Genomic DNA, 20,108 nt, shown 5'->3' with positions numbered 1-20,108 from the left:
TGCCTACTTGGGTTGGCTGCCTCACAGGCTTCAGCTGGTCTCAGCTAGAGGACAGCGTCCCTGTCTTACACTGGTTTGTGCACCCGTGACATCCAGAACATGCCAGGCAGCAAAGACAGTTTGCTGGAATCGATCTCTTATGTGTTGACTGATTCTAAATCCCTCTAGAGAGTGTCCAGGAACAAAGTCCTTGAACAAACCCCTTTCGTATGCACCTAAAGACCCCCTACCACTCATCATACATTTAACAATTTTTTTTTTTAATTTTGAGAAAAGGTTGGGACTCTTAACTATTCGCTCTTCTTTTATTTTTTTTTTTTTAGTTTTTTTAAACGTTTATTTATTTTTGAAAGACAGAGAGAGAGCACGAGTGGGGAAAGGGCAGAGAGAGAGCAAGACAGAATCTGAAGCAGGCTCCAGGCTCTGAGCTGTCAGCACAGAGCCCGACACGGGACTCAAACCCACGAACTGGGAGATCATGACCTAAGCCAAAGTCTGGTGCTTAACTGACTGAGCCACCCAGGCGCTCCAACCCTTAATTATTTTAAATGTTCTCGATTCTCATCATTCTCTATTCTATTCTCCACTATGATTCTCAAGAAATCCCCACCGGGGTGTGAGCTGGCCTTTGTCCAGAAAATAGTGGTGCAGTATCATAACAAGTATCCCAGGTAAAGTTAAATCTCTCTTGAGAAACCATCATCCAAAATTGTGCCGGCTTGATGTGTCATCTTTATTGACTCATTCATTCAATAATTATTTATTGGGCAACTACTAAGTACCAGGTATTAGTCTGGACTCTGGGAATATGGTAACAAACATGATAGGAAAAAAATCCCATCCATAGGGCACCAGCATGCTAGCTGGTGGGAAATAATAAACAAGTAAGCATGTAATACATATTAATTTATTGTAACTAAAGAACAAGGAAAGCTTGCCCACCCAATCTGCTTCCAATAAAGTCATGAGGCTGATTAGGCACCACCCCTGCCAATCACATCTGCTCCAAGAGAGGGCGCAAGACGTTGCCCCTTGAGGTAGACACCTGATTGTAAGCAAATACCTTCTGTTGCAGTTACCATTGCTTCGTAACAAACAACCCCAAAACCCAGTGATGTAAAACATCCATTTTATTACGCTCATAGGTCCTGTGGTGCAGAACCTGGCATAGCAGGGAGAGTGGCCTCAGCTCCATGATTTCGGGGACCTCTGCTGGAAAGATGCAAAATCAGGAGTCACCTGACAGGTGGGGGCTAGGATGATCTGGAAACATCTTGGCTCATGCCTGGCAGACGATGCGGTTGTCAGCTGGAACACCTTCACTGGCCTCTCCATGCGGTTGGCGCATAGGACGATGGGGGCTTCCTCACAACATGGCAGCTGAGTTCCCAGAGTGAGCGTGCCACGAGAGCCAGGCAGACGTGCATGACATTCTTACCATCTGGCCTCAGAAGTCACACACCAGGGGCGCCTGGGTGGCTCAGTCGGTTGAGCGTCCGACTTCGGCTCAGCTCATGATCTCACAGTCTGTGAGTTCGAGCCCCGCATCGGGCTCTGTGCTGATGGCTCAGAGCCTGGAGCCTGCTTCCGATTCTGTGTCTCCCTCTCTCTCTGCCCCTCCCCCATTCAAGCTCTGTCTCTCTCTGTCTCAAAAAAAAAAAAAAAAAAATTCACACATCATACTCTTTTGGCCAAAGCCATCACAAAGGTCCTTCTAGGTTTGGATGTAGGAGAGACAAAGACCCCGCTACTCAAGGGAAGGGGTGTCGAGGTCACACTGGAAGAAGAGGACGTGCATGGCAGATACCGTTGCTGCCAACTTTAGAGAATGCGGTCTCCCACCCCTTCTGTCTCTAATCTCAAAAGGAAGAAAAAAAAAAAAAGCGGGGTATCCGAATCTGCCCAGAGCCATCTCGCAGGTAGAGGGCTAAAACCACTCGGGCAGAGAGTGATACTATCTGAGCATTGTGTGATATTTTATGTTGAACTGAAAGTAACAGAGCCTGCTCTCTATGCAAGGTGTGCAATTTCTTAATGACCTAGAATGCCTGCCTCCGGGCTTATTCTTGATGTGGGTCCAATGGCTAAAACACAAGGGCAGGGAGGTGCGGGTGAAGGCGCACACGCTTTGGGGGCGGAGCACTGCGTTCAAATCCTCTCTATGCCTTTTGCCAGCTGCCTGTTCCTGGACAAGTTCCTTCTCTAAAAACCCGGGTGGTGGGAGCAACTTCCCGAGGGGGCTGTTGCCACAGCCTCCATGCTTGGTAACCACTCTGACAGAATCTCGGTCATCTGAATTTCCAGGCGCGCCTGGGTGGCTCAGTCGGTTAAGCATCCAACTCTTGATTTCGGCTCACATCACCGTCTCAGTCAGTGGGGTCGAGCCCTACATCTGTCGGCACAGAGCCTGCTTGGAATTCTCTCCCTCTCTCTCTACCCCTCCCCCACCCATGCTTCCTCTCTCTCTCTCAAATGAAAACATAAAACGTTTAAAAAAAATAATAAACTTCCAGGGACATTGGTATGGTTTTGTGTATTTTCCATCCACTGCAATAAAATACCTTCTCGTAAATTGCTACAATCTTTATGTCCTGAAAATTCACCGTAAACGATATGCTTTTAAAAGCTGTAAACGTCTGTAAACAAACAGACTTGTTTGTTTCTACAACGGCTGTTCCGCAGAACAAGCCTTGGGGTGGGAGATCCAGAAAAACGAGGCTGGCGGATCCAGCGGGGGCGTCAGGGGCAGCGACTCCATCTTGCACCTGGGGAGTCTGAGGTTCTGGAAGGCGCGTGAGAAGAACAAAGAAGCAAGACCGTTGGCTCGGGGGACACCTCATCTCACTAATCTGACACTGAGTGAGTCAGCTCAGTCTGATTCGGGGCTGGTCACAGCGCACAGCTGGAGGGTGCAGAGGTGGGGAGAACTGAGATTTCCTGGCCACGGGGCCTGCAGACCCCATCTTCAAACAGGGACCACCTCGCTGGTCTGTGCTTCAGGAAGGGAGCCTCATACTTTGCTCCTTGGTCACCAAGGCCAGGTGTCCAGGGGTTGCCATGGAGATGAGGGCTGCCATCTTGGTTGGGGGAGGCATCCCTCCCTGGAGCAGATATCCCGCCAAGGAAAGGCCAGAGCCTAGAAAGACAAATAAAACTTTAGGGGAAATGAAAGGAGAAGAATTAGCCATCGGGGAGGAAGGGAGGGGAGGTGACTCACTGTGAAACTCTGCAGTCAGGCAGATCTCGGAACTGAGAGTCGTGGGTGGGGACATGGGAACATCTCTCCGCCAAGTTCTCCATCCCCACACAAGGATGAAGCCCCCAGCTGTCACCCGCTGATGCGTGTCCAAGGCCCGTAGCCCTGCCTCCTAGACACAACCTTCTGGAGCAGAGATGGCTCCTGGCCAGGGCCGGGCAGCCAGATTTCGACTTACGCGTCCTGAGTTCAGGTTCTGCCACCTTCCAATTGCGCGTGGGCCGGCAGGTCACGTGGCCTCTCCGCGATGCTATTTCCTCACCTGGACACTAGGGAAAATGATTCCCGCTCCGCCTTCCTCCGAGGAAAGTTTCAAGATTCGAGGGTTGAATATCTGTGCCCCCAAGACAATGCAGGCGCCCTCCCGGGAGAGGCCACGACTGCCCTGCTCGCTGCTATACGCAGAGCTCCGGCCACAGAGCAAACACTCAATAAATATTTGGTGGATCACTAAATGACAGGGTGGTGGTGAGCCTGGCCCCACCCCGTCTGGGAAAGTGAAGCAGGAAAGCTCTTCCTGCACCACTGAGCTTAGAGAAATGCGGCCTCTCAGGCCTACTCCAGACCAACCGAATAACAATTTCTGGGACCAGGGCCCAGACTGGGTTTCAACACCTCCCTAGGGTTCCGATGCTCCCCGACATTTGATAAACATTGCTGTTTGCAATGCTTGCCGGGGAGAGCTCGAGGTGGGATACGAGCTGCCGTGGCCCCCCTCCCCGGGGACTCTCCCTCCCACCTGGCACAGGTGTTCATTCCCCAGCCCACCCCCACCCCTTCCTGGACCTGCCTGGAGACAGGGGGACATGCTGTGGCGGCCGGCGCAGGGAGGAGGTCTTGTCTTCTGGGGGGGCGGGGGGGGGGGTAGGTCTGCCCCTTCCTGTTTTAGCAGAACCTGCAGCTGCCATGGGGGATGAGGAGATAAGCTTTGAAGGTACCCAAGAACTTTGCAGAGCGGCCCCTTCCCCATCCAGTCAGCTTCTCTGCCCCCCGGCAACGCCCCGTGGGACAGCTGGGAGGCCTCACACCAAGGGTCCCAGGTGCTACTCCCCCCAACCCCCACCAACACCCTCTTCCCCAGCCCCTCTGCTGAGGTCTCTGCCCCGCTCCTCCTGAGGCCCTGAGAGTCAGTGCAAGCTTCTGGGAACACACAGGAGATGAGCATGAGATAAGCACCCCTGATAAGAACTGACACCATAACCTTTGTCCTGTCGCACGTTCTCAGTAGGATCTGATTCAAGGTTTCTAGAAGCAGCAGTTCACACACGCAAAGGGGGAGGGGAGCAGACACTGAAGGAGGGGAAGAGCTGGATCTCCAGCAGGTCAAAGCCAAATGCAGCCAGGCCAAGTGACAAAGCCCGCACCTGTCCAGGAGAGCCAACGGCTCACGTCCAGGATCCAGGGGACGGCAGCTGGAACCAGACTGAGGGTCTCCGTTGATGGCTGGCCATCAGGAAGAGGACGGGGACCCGGCCACCCTGATGGGAGTCGTGGAGCAGGGAGGTGACAAATGCACTCAGCTCTCCATGGGGCAGTCAACCCTGGGGGCCTGTGGGAGCACTGGACACCACATTCTGGAAGGTTGTAGAGCACTGCTGTCTTTCCCGGAGGTTTACTGTGTTGTCTGAGAAGGACAGCTGGAGGAGAGGGAGACATTTGGCCTGGAAGAAAACCCCGGGGAAACTACAGGAAAGCTGCCTTCAAATGCATGACAGACCTCTGAGTGGAAGGGCGGCCCAGCCCCACAACACTGCCACCTGTCCTCACTCCAGCCACAGTGGGCCACGTCCCACGGCCAGCCGCCCACCCACCTCCCCCGACTAAGGAACCCCTTCCACGTCCTCAGCTCCCCCTGCCTCCACTCCTGGCTCAGCGATGGGACAGTAAGAGTGTGGGTGTGGCATCAGGAAGCCCCAAGCTCCAGTCCTGTCCTTCCCTCCGTGTCACTCTCCCCAAGTGTCACCCTCTGCCAAATCACAACCCCTTCCAGCCTTGGATTTCCCTGTCAGGAAACCCGGGGCGTTCACCTCCCACCTGACTCAGGTGTCTGGTCCCAGCCCACCCCCCCCCCCAGGGCGGCAGTGAGCTTCTCCCTTTGTTCCCTCATTTGGCAAGTGCTCGTCTGGTCCTAGCAGTCACCCGCTTGCACCGACATCCCACGGGACCGAGCAAGCACCCAGGAGAGGCCTGGCACTTGGGGACTGCCCGGTTAGTGCTGCTGGTGACCACAGGACCCGTTCCCTGGCCACCTCTGATCTCGATGCCAAGCAGAGGACCGTACAGATACGGGCCCCTGACATCTGGAGACGGCCGAGCCCTCTCACTGCAGCACCTGTGGCTGGCTGGGGACCGATGGCTCAGAGGAGAACTCCCGATCCATATCTCTGTGGGCACACGGTTTTCTGCAGTCAGCAGATCTCGGGTTACGTAAGTAAGGCGAATAGTGCCGATAGAGCACGCTCTGCCGGCTGCATGCAGTGCACAGAGCCACAGCTGGCCCGCGGGGCAACCAGGCACCCAGCACCACGGTGCACGGACCAGGATCAGCGTGAAGAAGAGGCGAGCAAGGCAGCTAAGAATCCCAGCTCTGGAACTGTAATCCTAGCACCTCAGTGTGTAGCTGTGTGACTTCAGGCAAGCACCTTAGCCTTCCTGTGCCTCGATTTCCTTAGCCAGATAATGGGGAGATTTACTCCTTTTAAAAAAAAAATTTTTTTAATGGTTTATTCATTTTTTGAGAGAGAGCACGAGCAGGGGAAGGGCAGAGGGAGAGAGGGAGGCACAGCATCCGAAGCAGGTTCCAGGCGCTGAGCTGTCGGCACACAGCCTAACTCGGGGCTTGAACCCACAAACCGCAAGATCATGACTTGAGCTGAAGTCAGACACTTAACCAACTGAGCCACCCAGGCACCCCACCCCCCATGGAGATTTACTCTTAAGAGTTGTGGCTCTGTGGTCAGACAGCTGGTGTGGATCCCGCCTCCACCACTTATTTGCTGTGTGACCTTTATAAGTGTCCCACCCTCTCTGTGCCTCAGTTTCTTTATCTCTGGGAAATGGAGTAATATCAACAGCACCTGCTTTGCAGGGGTGAGGATTAAGTAGGTTTGTATAGAGCAAGCCCTTGAAAGAACGCCGGGCCCAATAATTGCTCACCCCAGTGTTTTAGGCTGCGTTCCTCCACAGCCGACTTGGAGACAAGGACTTACATGCAAATAGTCTATTCAGAAAATGAGCCCAGCAGGGGCACCTGGGTGGCTCAGTCGGTTAAGCAGCTGACTGTGGGCTTCAGCTCACGCATGGTCTCACGGTTCGTGGGTTTGAGCCCCACGTCGGGCTCTGCGCTGACAGTGCAGAGCCTGCTTGGGATTCTCTCTCTCTCTCTCTCTCTCTCTCTCTCTCTCTCTCTGTCTCTCTCTCTCTGCCCCTCCCCCCCCCCCAAATAAATAAATAACCTTAAACAAGAACAGAAAATGACCCCAGCAACACCTATAAGGGAGTGGGAAAGCAGGGACCAGGAAAAAGCCAAAAGAGGGTGTCTCTGCAAACCACTGGGGCTCAGTCCTGCTGGGGGGCCTCTGCGGAGGGGGGAGAACCCCTCAGCATCCTTTCCCCACCCCCAAGGGCAAGGAGGCTGGGATGGTTGCAGTAGGAAGCAAGGGAGTCCCAGCAGTGACCACCGCATCAGGCTTCTCTGAAAACTTCAGGCCTCTCCCCTGGGCCCCTGAGCACCATTTATAATGACACTGACAAACCGAGCTCAGGAGGGAGTGGAGGGTTCTGGGCCAGAATTCGCTCGATGCCTAGGTTGATGAAGGGTCTCCACGCGGATTCAAAACATTCTGTAAAACATCTCCCTTTCTCACACCACCCTAGTAGGGATCTGACGCCACCCTCTGAAGTATTTTAAGCAGGGACGGTGGGGATCCGATCCAACTGGCATTTGTGAGTGACCCCTCGAGCTGAGGACAGGAGTTCAGGACGCAGGGAGCAGAAACTGGCCTGGAGCAGGCCTGGTCCAGTCTCCACCAGCCACCCTGGTCATGCACACTGCGCTCAATTCTGAATGGCAGGCCATTTGGCCTCCAGGCTGGAGCAAAGAATTTAAGGAACCAAGAGCCGGCGGCTAGGAGAGCTGGGTGAGGAGGGGTCCTAGCTGCTTCTGCAGTGAGGAGCTGAGCTGGGCCTTCCATGGCCCGGGAACAGGAGGGTGCTGAGCCTACAGATGGAAGGGCCAGGAAGGTAAGAGGCTGACACGTGATTACCGCACAAGAGTGCAACTATTTCTGATGACATGAAGGGATGGTGGAGAAGCCTCCCTAACCCTTAGGGAGGGGGTTTCAACAGGCCGAACTCACCAGGATGCATCTTGGATGCCGTGGAGCACTAGCCAAGGGGCAACGGGTATTAAGGGATTCTCAGTCCACTTTTCCATCCTCCAGAAACCTTTGTCTGGGTTTTCCTCCTCCTCACCTCCTCCTTCATCAGCACTCAAGACACCCTGGGCCCAGTCTGACACTCACTCCCGCTCCAGTGTCAGCGGAGTGACTCAGCGGGTGGGGGCAGTGCTCAGGGCCTGGACTTCTGCTCTGCCTTCTCTCTGTGTCCCCTGAGCACCCTTGGACAGCTTCCCAGGCCCTCTCATAACCCCTCAGCTGGAGAAAGAGTGGTCTGTAAAAGAAGCCAGTGGGACAGCCGGACAGGGGTCCTGGGATCCCTGCGGGCCATCCCCAGGCAGTTCTAAGGAAACACTGAAGAAGATCTGGGATACAGCTGGGCAGCTTCCAAGATGTTCGTCATCAGACTCACGCTGTGAGTGAATCAAAACTTCCTCTTGGGTCTCATGCAGCAGAAGGGAGAAGGCAGGCTCACACCTTGCAGCAAGGACCTCTGCCTTGGCTAAAAAGCAGCTCAGTGATGATCTGAGCACGGTTTCCAGAACTGGGGCTGAAGGTGCAATTGGGCCACAGGACAAAAGGTGGTGCATCTTACCAGCACCTCAACTTCACGCATGAATGTTGAAAATGTTGAAAAGGGAGAGCCATAGATACTTAAGCACGGGATGGGAGAAGGGAAGGGTTTAACATGCAACTCAAGACTTACATTTCCCGCTTCTGGGATTCATTACAGAGCATTAACTCTGGTGGTTATGAGTACTCCGTCAGGATGATTCTCGATACACTAAGCTCGTGCAAAATCACCCATATTACAAACGAGAAAATTGAGGCCCCGGGAGTGGGACCCCTGTCCAATTAATGGCACAGGAGTGAGTTCGCCGCAAAGTTTCCACCTAGCCTTGCCTACAGGCGCCCTGGACCTCTTCCCAATCCTCGTCTCCCCCGGGAATGGGTCACCCACCCCCTTCCCTTCTCTGCCTGCACACTCTTTTCCTCCACCCCGGGGGAGTAAGATTGCACGAAAGGCAAACGCAGCCCACGAACAAGCCATCCCCCGGGGGTAAATGCGCCAAAGCGCTTTGCGCACGCGCCTTGTAAGCCCAGCCCCCTCGGGCCGTCGATCCCGCCTCTCCGCCCAACACCGACCCGGTCTCCCCGGCAACAGCCCCTCCTGCCCCACGCTGATAGGGCGGCCCCTGACGTCATAGGACGGCGCCGGTAGCCGCAGAGACGGTCGCGGCTGCACGTGGGTGAAATTTGGAAACTTACAAGCCCCACCATGGATACACCGCTCAGGCGCAGCCGGCGGCTGGAAGGCCTAAACCCTGAGTCCCCCGACACCCCCAGCTCAGTTTTACAGGTGAGACGGGCCCTTGTGGAGTTCAGGTCGGACCCAGAAGAAACGAGGGAGCCCGGGTCACCTCGGAGTGCGCGGCAACCCGGCCTGGAGTCCCCCCGACGTCAGCCGGAGACAAGCCCGGAATCGCCTATTCTACCGCAGGGTGCAGGCTTGGGGTCCCCCCGAAGGGAGCCAGAGCCGGGCCCAGAGTCCCTCCAGCGCCAGCAAGATCCAGGCCCGGAGCCGGGCCCAGAGTCCCTCCAGCGCCAGCAAGATCCAGGCCCGGAGACGCCCCCAATACTTACGGAGTCGGGTCCACTATCCCCCGGATTTCAGCCAAAGCTAAGTGGGGAGTCCGCAGAGTCCTCCCAGGCCCAAGAAGAACTGGACTCGGAGTTGGCCCTGAATAAGAAGGAGCTGGCCCCCGGGTCTCCCCGACATCAGCTGCAGCCGGGCCCAGCATCACCAGAGCCTTACCAGGGTCAGCAAGCGCCGGGTCCGGAGCCCTCGCGGCCACCACAGGAGCTGACAGCGCAGCCACCCGGCTCCCCCCGGGGTCAGCATGAGCCGAGCAAGCCACCTCCGGCTGGCGAGACGGTGAGAAGCGACCTCGGGGCAAAGAAGCGGACGAGCTCTTCAGCCCAGGCCCCAGCGTCCAAGAAGTTGAAGGAGGTGGAGGAGGTTCCCGTAATACCTAAGGGAAAGCCCAAATCGGGGCGGGTGTGGAAGGACCGCTCCAAGAAAAGGTGAAGTTGGAGACCGCGGGGCAGGGGTGTCGTTCTCTGTGGTGTTGGGGTGCCAGTGCCGCCTGGAGACGGGCCCTGGGTTGGAGAGAGCTCACAGTTTGGGGGTCTCACACAAACAGCTAATTATAATCAGAATGTGGTAAAACGCCCCGGAAACCCAGGGAGGGTGAGACCGTGCCCTGGAAGGTTATGTGAGGCTTTCCTCCTCAGAGTACCTGTGGACCTCTCCTGTAACACCTTATTTGTGTTTCCCTTCAGCAAGCATTATCTTTGCCCTCTGCCTAGCGAGGGAAGCAGAAGCGAGTAAAGCAGCCATAACTTGATAAAAAGCCGGGAGGCCTTCACCCCCTTGTATCTGTTAACAGTTATTTGTCTCTGTGATAAGAAGTATTACCAAGCCCTGAGCATATAGAATACTGCTAAGCATCTTGGTGAGGGTTGGCCAGGGCAAAGGCCTTGCAAAGAGAGGGACCGGCACGCGTCGTGCCATTTAGTCTGCACATCAGTACGGTGAAGCAGCTGGTGTTAAGATTCTGCTCGTTTTACATATGAGGAAATCAAGGCTGTGGGGAGAAATGGGGGGGGGGGGAGGGGATATCAGACGATGGGTCAGGAGTGAAAGCCGAGAGACCAGTAAGGAGGCGGTTGTAGCAGAAATAAAACAGGTTCAGAAGCTGCAGGCCGGGCTTGTGGATAAGAGCCAGAGGGCCGTTGAATTGATGTCTGGGGTCTTTGAGGAAGCAGCTTCGGCGGGTGGTGAGTGGGCCCAGAGACCGGCGAGGTAGTATCTGCAGCAGGAGGTATCCGAAACGAGGCCTGCAGAGGGAGGCAGTCAGCTGGGAAGGCCTGGTGGCAGCCCCACCTTCCAGGCTGATGTCAAATGGCACCTGCACAGGGCTCCTTGGGTGTGCCGTCTTCCTTCTCTGAAGGGTGGCGTTTATTGGGTACATACCATGCGCTCAATGCTTCTCCAGCCTTGTCTCCGTTGATCATCCCACACCCTTCGGAACAGGAGCCATTCTCGTCTCCGTATAACGTGGGAAGTCGCTGAAACCCAGGCTGCTTCGCCCAAGGTCACTCAAGTAGTAGGCAGTAGATTCAGGCCCTGAAACCCAGGCCGGCCTGCCTGCCTGCCTTCAACCTCCAGGTAAAGCCAGTGCTCTGGAACCGCACCGCCCCAGTAGCTAAGCCGCCGGGCACATGTGGCGATTTAAATTTAAGTGGATTAAAATTTAAGAACCCCCAAATTCCGATTCCTCCGTCACACCAACCACATTTCACGTGCTCAGCTGACAGAGCGACTGGAGGCCACCTTACAGGACAACGTCAATACAGAGCATTTGCAGCATTACAGACAGTTCTGCCGGGCTGTGCTGCTCTAGAAACATGCAGCATTGTGTCCCGGGGCTCTGTGTGCGTCCAAGTCCCCACTTCCTTGTCCCTTTGGGTTTCTCGCAACTGGGGTAGGGAGGAAGTTTGTGCTCAGCCCCATCCTTTTGGGCTTAGGAAGGTCTTCAGCACCGGGTCCTTGGGGAGAGGGCGAAGGAGCAGTCTGTGTGTGTGTGTGTCTGTGTGGAGGGGCAGGGGGTGTTCTCGAGTCAGAACTCGGCCGAAGGCGGACAGGCCTGGGGTCAAGGTCCAGGCTGTGCGTACCAGACTCCTGTGGAGCAAGAAGGCGGGGAGATGACCCAGGAGAGCAGAATTGATTGACCCTTCCCCACGGTGGGGAGTGGGCTCTGCCCTGTGTGCACCACAGCCTTCAGAGGCTGGGGCGGGCCCGCCGACCTCCTGTGACCACTTGGGGTCCCATATAATGGAAGTGGATGAAAAAGAGCTCTTTCAGAAGTCAAGAAAGGGGTAGGGGAGGCAAAAAGGCCACTAGGAGAGGATCTGCTAAGGAGAAAAGGCCCACGGGACACCCAGGAAGACTTTAGATAGTTCTAGGAGAAAGACCTATGGAAAAGGGGAGAGCATAGCTAAGTGAACCCCCATGGTCTCATCACCTGCTCAACTTTCTTTTTCTTCCTGCAGTATTTTCCAGCACATCCTAGATGGATCATTCCACGTGTACATCCTTGCAGTATGCAGTCTAACAGAGACCATCCCGTTTGTCCTGTGACTGTAATGTCACTCTCACACTCAGGAACACCAGGACGTCCCCAATACCTTCTAATGCTACTGCCCCTTTTACATTCCCCCTACTGGGGAGAGAGATTCTGAAGAGTTCGTTACAGAGGCCCCTCACCACCCGCGCTGTTCTGAAACAGAACAGGCCGGCCCGGGAGGGAGGGAGCCCTATCTCCAGAAGCATTAGCACCCAAGCTGACTTTGCTTGGTGGAAGCAGCAGAACTTTGCAGAAAGGCTGTGTGGTCTGGACTATGGTCACAGACAGCCTTCAGTCTTGACTGCCGTTCAGGTACAAGGTGACCTTGGGCGATGATTCAACCTCTTTGAGCCTTGGTTTGCTCCTCTGTTGAATGGAGAGGACAAAGTACCTGTCCCAGAGACCCATAACTAGGGCTTAAGAAATGGCAGCCAGCATGAGTGGGGCCCATTCCTGCCCCAAGTTTCTGCAGACCCAGAGGGCTGACTGCCTGGCAAGCAGGCAGGTAGGGATGTCATTCTCCCTGGGTTCTGGGGTAGAAGGTCCAGAGCCGAGAAGAGAGTGGGCATCGGTGCCCCCCACGGACTACAAGAGTGCCCGTCGTCTCCCACACAGGTTCTCCCAGATGGTTCAGGACAAGCCCCTGCGCACATCCTGGCAGCAGAAGATGAAGGACCGGCAAGAGAGGAAGCTGGCCAAGGACTTTGCTCGGCACCTGGAGGAGGAGAAGGAGAGACGCCGGCAGGTGAGGGGCCAGCCAGCCGGGCTGAGGCTGGAGCTCAGGGGCCTGATCCGGTGACTGCTGTGATAGGCCTGGGTGGGGGAGAGGGGGACTCCCACCTGTGCCCAGAGGGAGGCAGGGCACCAGGCTAGAAGCAGAAGTGGGGTCTGGGACCCCAGGTAGGGAAGCCCAGTGGGACGTCCAGCTTTGCCCAGCGCTCCATACGACACTCGATGATGCGGAGGAGCCCGGGACAAGGCCCCCCCAGTGGCCCTCACTGATGATAGAAGCATTTGGTGAGATGGGCTTAGGTTCCTTGCTCAGGTGGAAAAGCTTCATCCCCGGAATCGTTCCCATCGTTCTCCAAGAAGCAGCCACCATGCGTCAGCAAAGTGGATACCCCACACGTTCCTCCGGCTGTCTCCCGGACGTTGTTCCCCAGGCCAGAAATGCCCTCTCAGAGGTTCCCGATCTCTGGGAAGCCCCAGGGTGGCACACAGAGAATATGGGTCAGGGACCATCACACCAGGACTGGCATTACTGGAGGAATGTCACTTGCCTAGTGATCCCAGGGTCACGGGAGGAGTGAAGCACCTCACCCCGAGTCTGCTCACTGAGGGAAAGGGCTGAGCCAGTCATTCCGTCATCCGTCGCCTGCTTCGAGCCGCCCCAGCTAATCCCGTGGCCGAGGCCCTGCAGATACTGAAGCGGCTGCCGTGTGCCAAGTCCTTGTCTCACTTCCTGTGTGGCCCTGACTCCCTCTTGAGCAACACAGGCCTTCTTGTCACCGCCCCTCGGGAACGCCCCTGCCCAGCCCTCAGCCCGGCCGGTCCCCTGATGGGAGCCCAAGTCTCACTTCTCCTTTCTCCCCGGGGGCCCAGGCCACCCCTGTTCTGCTGAGAGGCCAGGCGAGGCTGCTGACCATACAGCGGCCTCGGGGCCGACATCCCCTCGGGCCCCACCAGGGACAGCAGTCACCACAGCCAGAAGGCACTGGACTCCCCATTCCCAAGACAGACTCCAACTAGATTCATCTTTGAAGTGCTCCCAGGAGGCCGGGTACCATTCCAGGGCTGGTGCATGTACTCATTCATTTATTCCTCAGGACAATCCTATGTAACCCTCCTCACGTTGAAGATGGTGCGTTGAGGCACAGAGAGGTTAAACAAGTTGGCCAAGGTCACCCATCTGGAAGTAGCAGAGTCGAGATTTGAGCCGGGGCCAGATAGCTCAGGAGCCTCTTCTCCATAGCCTCCACCCTTCCCAGCCCCACGCCTGGACGAACCTTAGGGGAGACCCTGAGGAGGTGGGAGTGAGGGAGAGGGCCAGGCCACCCCTCTTCCCTGGCATTTGATGAGGGGCTGGTGCCAGGGGCCGTGGTGCACATGCCCGAGTTTCCAGGTAGGGAACCACCGGTGTCTTCCCTCCCCCGACCATCCTCCTATCTAAGCCGCATAACCAGGCACCTGCCTTGTCCGCTGCAGTCAGGAACTTCCCGCCGTCGTGGGCCTCTCGTCCCACGGGCATACCTCTTCGCTGGCCCTCCCCCCGCCACACCACCAGCGACAGTCGGGCCGGGGTGAGAGGGCCTTTCCTCCTCCCTGGGAACTCAGCCAGCTCTCACTCTGGGGCCTAAGAGACCGGGGCTGCCTCAGCTCCTAGACCCAAATCCCCGTCCTCTGTGTCTTCCAGGAGAAGAAACAGCGCCGGGCCGAGAACCTGAAACGCCGCCTGGAAAATGAGCGGAGGGCAGAGGTCGTCCAAGTGGTGAGTGTTGTCTGGCTCGGGGGACCTGAACCACGGCCAGGCTGGGCACTGTGTTCGAGAGACCTCGGCAGCCCTGCCTCGCGGCCTCCACTCCTGCTGCGTATGACCCAGGCCCCTGTGGGGAGGCCTCTCTTCCCGGGGCGCAGGGCAGAGACTACAACCGCACTGACGCCTTCTCCTCACCCCACCCCCAGATCCGAAACCCTGCCAAACTCAAGCGGGCAAAGAAGAAGCAGCTTCGCTCCATCGAGAAGCGGGACACGCTGGCGCTGCTGCAGAAGCAGCCCCCCCAGCGGACAGCAGCCCAGGTCTGAGTCCGGGACACTTAGAGGCCGTCTGTGGCCCACCACTGTGTCAGACACCGCACTTCTCCGGCCGCTGGTCACGTGCCTCTGCGGGTCTCGGCCCTGCAACTCTAGCCCCACTCCACCCCACCCCACCCCAGAGGGGCTCTGAGCCTTTGAGGACTCTGGGGCCCGGCAGAGACTAGAGGAGGGAAGAGGGTCAGCACCCCCCGCCTCCTTCCCCCTCCTTCTTCAAGTGCCTTGCCACCAAGAAGAGTAAATTCTCTGGTTCCTCGGGGAGCTAACATCTGGAGGGCGATTCCCCAAATGTGTGTTTCTGTCTCAAGGTCATGGGTCCAACCCAGGCCAGGAGGCTGCAGTCGGGAACCGGTTCCTCTCACACCATCCCAGTGACTGCTCTGGGTCCCTCTGCAGCCCACTGACCCTGTCGCCCGGCAGCCTGAACCCAGCTCCCCTTCCTTTTCCACACTGAAAGATTAAGGGAGGTTGCAGAGAGCCAGGTTCCCCCAGCTCCCTCTCGCCTGTACCGGATGCTGCAGAAGCCCCAGAGATTGGATTCACGCCACGCAGTCTGCATCAAAGATATTTATTGAAACACTGCTGTATACAGGCTCAATTCTAGGTATCGGGGAATATAAAGGCCCCTGCTCACAAGGAGCTTTCATTCTGACAGAGAAAATCTAATAAGAAAACGGCATTGTGCGTCAGGCGGCGACAAGTGAGGGGAGGCTGGCAGGGCGCGTGGCGAGGTGTTAAGAGGGGTGTCTGTTCAGCCAGCTGTGCATCTACTATCCGTTTGCTGAGCACTTACTGTGGGCAAGGCCCAGCACCGTGGCAAACGGTAAGCTGGCCAGCCCAGTCTCCAGGACCCCAGCCAGGAGCGGCACAGGCAGCACTGGACCGAGAGCCCAAGAGGGTTTCTCTCTCTGCTCTCCCACAGACGTTTCATCCACCAGTTACTGGCAGCAACTCTGTGCCTGGCCTCGGGACAGACCTAAGCGCAGCGATCGTTGTCCTCCAGTCCATGGTGGCAGAGGAAGCACATGGCACAGTGGGTGTGCTACAAGGGAGGGACGAGCTACCCCTTACATCTGCAAATTGGAAGGCACAGCTGCCCAGTGGCTGCTAGTCGGGAGGTGGGTTGCAAAGATGTGGGGATCACCAGCATTGCCCACAGGGCATCCCATGGAATACCAGGCCTATACAGGTGTCAGATTCACAAGGAAATGTCCCGTGCTGGGGTCTCCGAGGCTGCCGTACACGTTGAAATACTAAACAATGAGAAGACCTTCAGCAAAGATGCCCGTTGCATTTGGGTTAGCCCCGGTTGACCACGACAGCCCTCGCTTTTGCTACTTTATAAGAAAAGCCTTATAGAAAAGGCCTTGCTTTTCTACCTGGGGCAGTGGAACGTGTAATGGTTCATGGTCAGTGTGCAGACCCTGTACTTGGGGCACGTGGATGAACCTCCACGTGCCTCAGTCTGACCATGGAACCTACCCTCCGGATTGTGAGATAAAGCGTCTAGCTCAGGACACGGTGGCTGAGGGACTAAATGAAGAGGTTAGACCAGGCCAGTGCTTCCCAAACCTTTCCCCTCTGTTTTCTACCCCAAAACCCGTCACTGGTTTCATGTGAAAACGCTCCCCTCCCTCCCCCTCCCACCATCTGACAAAGTTGAGCTTCAGGGGGAGTGTGTCCTGCGTGCCTCGGGAGTCCTCTGCCCAGTCTGAGAAATCTTGTGGTTTTCACTGTGTGTTGCCCCTGCGCCGACCTCGTCTCCAGGGAGCTTGCTAGAAATGCAGAACCTGGGCGTCCCGCCCGGCCTGCCGCCTGCCTAGGATTCTGAGAAAGGCCGAGGAGGCCGGGCGCTGCAAAATGCAGATCCCTGGGTCGCTGCCTGACGTGTCGCCCTCGGGACGCTCTCGCTCGGCATCGCCGCCCTCCTTTGCCTCCCGGGCCGGCGAGCCCCGGCCGCCCTCTTACCCCGAGGTGGTGCTCAGCGCCCGGTTCAGGGGGCCGCTCTCGTCCTGGGCCCGGGCCCTCTGCGCGGACGCCAGGCGGCCGCCGCACAGCCAGGCGAGCCAGCGCGGGGGCCCGGCGGCCGGGCGGCCGGGGGCGGGGCGGGGGCCGGAGGCGCGGCGGCGGCGGCTGCTCCCCAAGCCGCCCAGCTCGCTGTCGTCCAGCAGCACGCTCTCCAGCACGCTCCGCAGCGAGCGCCGCAGCTTGTGCAGCACGTCGGGGCACGTGAGCACGTAGAGCAGCGGGTTGACCACGCTGTTGATGAAGGCCAGGCTGGTGACGAAGGGCAGGCCGCGCCACACGAGCGGCCGCAGCTCCGCGTCGGCGTGCGCGCGCGCCTCCAGCAGGCTGAACACGTGGTAGGGCCCCCAGCAGAGCGCGAAGGCCGCCACCACGGCCGCCACCAGGCGCACGAAGCGGCTGGGCCGCCGGCGGCCGCGGTGGCGCAGCTGCACGCTCACGACCGCGTGGCTGGAGGCGATGATGGCCAGCGGCACGACGAAGGCCAGCAGGAACTTGCTGACGGCCAGGGCCGCCTGGCGCGAGTTGCACGTGGCGTCGCGGTCGGGCCCCGGGTTCAGGAGCAGCACGTTGTAGTAGCACATGATGCGGCCGTCCAGCCGCGGGATGGTGTCCCGGAACACGAAGTAGGGCACCGTGTTGAGGACGGCCAGGGCCCAGAGCACCAGGCAGACCCTGTGGGCCGCGGCCACCGTGCGGTGGTTCTGCGCCCACACGGGCCGCACCACCTGCAGGCAGCGGTCCAGGCTGATGGCGCTGAGCAGGAAGCCGCTGGCGAACATGTTGAGGAAGAAGACGGAGGAGTGCAGCTTGCAGAAGGTGGTGCCCAGCTCCCACGAGTGGCCCACGGCCAGGAAGTAAGTGAAGAAGGGCAGGGAGGCGGTGGCCAGTAGGTCGGACAGCGCCAGGTGCAGCACCCAGGTGGTGACCACCGTCTGGCGCATGCGGCAGCCCACCACGAAGAGGATGAGTCCGTTCTCCGCCAGGCCCAGCACCGAGGCCAGCCCGTGCAGCAGCACCGACACGTGGTCCATGTAGCGGATGCTGGAGTTGCTGTGGCTTTGGATGCGGCTCATCTGCTCCAGGATGGGGCAGAGCGGCTTCAGCGTGACGTTGGCAGACATGGCCGGCTCTGCGGTGGAGAGGAGGGGGTGCTGAGGTAGGCAGTGCGAGGGCAGCAGGGGACCCCCCCTCCCCAGAGGATTGGAACCTGACCCGTGAATGGTATAGATGAGGCCACCGGGGACCAGTGACATTGAGCCAAGGCAGTCAGGTGGGGGAATAACATCCCAGCTGCACGCCCTTGGGCGAGCCATTTAACCTTCCTGGGCCTGCTTTCTCCTCTGGGACACGGGCATCTGTCATAACAAGACCTAGCTCATAGGGCTGTTGGGAGTGTTCAATGAGCTAATATACATAAACGTTTAGAGCGGAGCCTGGCACACAGGAAGCACTGCGTCAGTATTGTGACTGTTGTTAGCAGGTCCCCTAAGGTCACACGCGAGGCCAGGCCATGCAGGACTCCCAATCCCCCGGGGCCACTGGGGCACAAACAAGGCCCCACCTGAAGGACAGGGGTGGCTCAGCTGGCCTGGGGGATGGGAGTGGAAGGAAGAGGCTGTGCCTTTAAGACATGCGCCCTCCCTATCCACAGCACCCCCAGATCTTGCCTCTCTGCAGCTTCTCTGTGCAGCCCTTTGCTCCCACAACCGTGGCGTGTGGGGTATGTTGACTTTGACCGGTGGAGCCAGCCCCTCCTCTCATAGTTGGAGAGGAAATAAGATAAGAGGAGGGAGAGAGCTAGGCATGAGAACTACCAGACTGGGGCTCTGGAGGCCCAATGGGGCTGAAAGACTGCCATCTGCCCAAGGGCGCCGGGCCACCCTCCTGCCCCAGGAAACCCATTCCTTTACTGACTCACGCATTCATTCAGCAGGTAGTGATTGAGAAGCTACTCAGGTAAGCGCTGGGGAAGCCAGCCCCTGGCAGATGTGCGGACACCCCAGATGTGCACACCCACAGCTTCATCAAAACCCCAAGACTTCCTGATGTGAGGCTGGTTGAGATCCACGAGGGCAGGGGGGCGGGGGGGGCGGGGGGGGAGGCTGCCGGCAGGAGGCATAGGATGGCTGGCAGGGATTGGGAATTCAGATTGTCCTGAGGCCCCACTATGCGCCAGAGATTCCAGTAGGTCCTTTACATAAGCACTGTCTTGCTCAGGACTCTAGAAAAAAGGCACTAGACCTTCACTCCATTCCATTTTATAGGCGTGGAAGCCGAGGCTCAAGCCACCCAAATAACAGACAAGCGGGGAAGCAACAGTTTAAGGCTCAGTGTGTTCTCTTTCCTCCACCTCTGCCGTAAGCAAGAAGAGAAGGAAGCAGGGGGTGGTCTTCAGTAGTCACATTTCCAGGGGTAACACTGTTGGCCGGGATGAGAAAACCCACAGTCTTCTCCAGGTAGCACGGGCCTCTGGAAGGCGAGGCCCCAAGAGATCAGACTAGACTTTTCCAAGCAGATGAGCCCCAGGATCACAGGCAGGTCGGGGTGGGGGGCAGCAGTTGGGCCCGTGCTCCCCAAGAATGCTTACGCTTCTCAAGCTTTACAGTTTGCAGAACAATTACACTCGCGGTGACCCTGTGAGACCCCATTTTTCAGAAGAGAACACTGAGGTCCAGAGAAGCATAGCAACTTGCCCACCATTCCTCAGCTGCAGTGGTACAGCTGGGACTCCACCCTGCAGACAGATGAATGCCATCCCCTCTCCGCACTGGAACATTCCCTTCAGCACAGCAGCCTCTTGCCAGGTCTCATGGGGATGCTCAGAGAGCACAGTCCTGCTACACCCTGGGGACCCATCGGGATCAGTCTTTCTGGCTGCATGGAGTCGGCCCCCAGCCTCCCGGGAGTCTTGTGGAGCCCAGCAGCCAGGGTCCCGCTTTGGGCGGGGGTTAGGGGCAGGGAATGCGAGCTTTTAGAGTCAGTTACCCTAAAACTGCCCCTGTCTTCCTCCCACCCAGACTGCTGTGAGTCTGGAAAGAGAGGCTTTTGTGCTTACCCCTGTGCCCTTTGCTTCTCTGAGCAGTGTGTCCCCTCCAGTCTTTGGGAAATCCAGCCCTCTGCCATCCTGACTGTTAAAACTGTGCCTTCGTGGATCCAGAGAGGGCACTAAGGCTGCCGAGCCCCTGGGCTATTATTGCTTCCTTACCTGGGCACAGAAGGAGCACAGGATTCCAGCCCCAGAGACAGCTTCTGGTGGCAGCCAGACGAGTCACCGAGTCACCGGCAGGCAGAGGCAGGGGAGTGGGGCTGAGGGAGGAAATAGCTATCAGCTCCGGAGTGTGTGTGTGCGTGTGTGTGCGTGCGTGCATGTGTGTGCGCGCGCGCGCGCGTGTGTGTGTGTGTGTGTGTGTGTGTGTTTAGGGGTGG

The 20,108-nt window shown here is 57.6% G+C and overlaps 2 protein-coding genes and 2 long non-coding RNA genes across 5 annotated transcripts; 2 read left to right on the top strand and 2 right to left on the bottom strand.

Moving 5' to 3' along the window:
- Nucleotides 1–891: 891 nt before the first annotated feature.
- LOC132661839 (uncharacterized) lies at nt 892–8,462 on the bottom strand. Its single transcript, XR_009602428.3, has 2 exons — nt 3,218–8,462; nt 892–3,136 (listed from the first exon to the last, which is right to left on the bottom strand). It is a non-coding gene; the product is annotated as an uncharacterized LOC132661839 (long non-coding RNA).
- Nucleotides 8,463–8,804: 342 nt separating this feature from the next.
- CCDC86 (coiled-coil domain containing 86) lies at nt 8,805–14,822 on the top strand. Its single transcript, XM_060606832.3, has 4 exons — nt 8,805–9,738; nt 12,459–12,588; nt 14,257–14,331; nt 14,526–14,822. Exons 1-4 carry the CDS (start codon nt 8,933–8,935, stop codon nt 14,643–14,645), a joined length of 1,131 nt encoding a protein of 376 aa, XP_060462815.3. The 5' UTR covers nt 8,805–8,932; the 3' UTR covers nt 14,646–14,822.
- Nucleotides 14,823–15,671: 849 nt separating this feature from the next.
- Nucleotides 15,672–20,064, bottom strand: PTGDR2 (prostaglandin D2 receptor 2). 2 transcript variants are annotated; one of them, XM_078433534.2, is made up of 3 exons: nt 19,888–19,988; nt 19,085–19,151; nt 15,672–17,811 (listed from the first exon to the last, which is right to left on the bottom strand). In XM_078433534.2, exon 3 carries the CDS (start codon nt 17,801–17,803, stop codon nt 16,619–16,621), a length of 1,185 nt encoding a protein of 394 aa, XP_078289660.1. In that variant the 5' UTR covers nt 17,804–17,811; nt 19,085–19,151; nt 19,888–19,988; the 3' UTR covers nt 15,672–16,618. The 2 variants fall into 2 exon arrangements, with proteins under 2 accessions (XP_078289660.1, XP_060462814.2); XM_060606831.3 differs by lacking the exon at nt 19,085–19,151 and having other exon boundaries at nt 19,888–20,064.
- LOC145712462 (uncharacterized) lies at nt 18,363–20,001 on the top strand. The gene is made up of 2 exons (XR_014135285.1): nt 18,363–19,486; nt 19,765–20,001. It is a non-coding gene; the product is annotated as an uncharacterized LOC145712462 (long non-coding RNA).
- Nucleotides 20,065–20,108: the final 44 nt, after the last annotated feature.

Source organism: Panthera onca, chromosome D1, assembly GCF_046562875.1.
Source record: "Panthera onca isolate mPanOnc1 chromosome D1, mPanOnc1 haplotype 2, whole genome shotgun sequence".
Classification (NCBI taxonomy): domain Eukaryota; kingdom Metazoa; phylum Chordata; class Mammalia; order Carnivora; family Felidae; genus Panthera; species Panthera onca.
The sequence above is the reverse complement of the archived record's forward strand: the minus strand, read 5'-3'. Positions and strand labels throughout refer to the sequence as shown.

Coding starts and splice junctions, on each gene's coding strand:
- PTGDR2 (XM_060606831.3), bottom strand. CDS start 20,050: ATGCACGCACGCACACACACGCACACACACACTCCGGAGCTGATAGCT. Junction 17,812..19,887: donor TGTGCTCCTTCTGTGCCCAG/GTAAGGAAGCAA, acceptor TCTCCACCGCAG/AGCCGGCCATGTCTGCCAAC.
- CCDC86 (XM_060606832.3), top strand. CDS start 8,933: ATGGATACACCGCTCAGGCGCAGCCGGCGGCTGGAAGGCCTAAACCCT. Junction 9,739..12,458: donor AAGGACCGCTCCAAGAAAAG/GTGAAGTTGGAG, acceptor TCTCCCACACAG/GTTCTCCCAGATGGTTCAGG. Junction 12,589..14,256: donor AGAAGGAGAGACGCCGGCAG/GTGAGGGGCCAG, acceptor TGTGTCTTCCAG/GAGAAGAAACAGCGCCGGGC.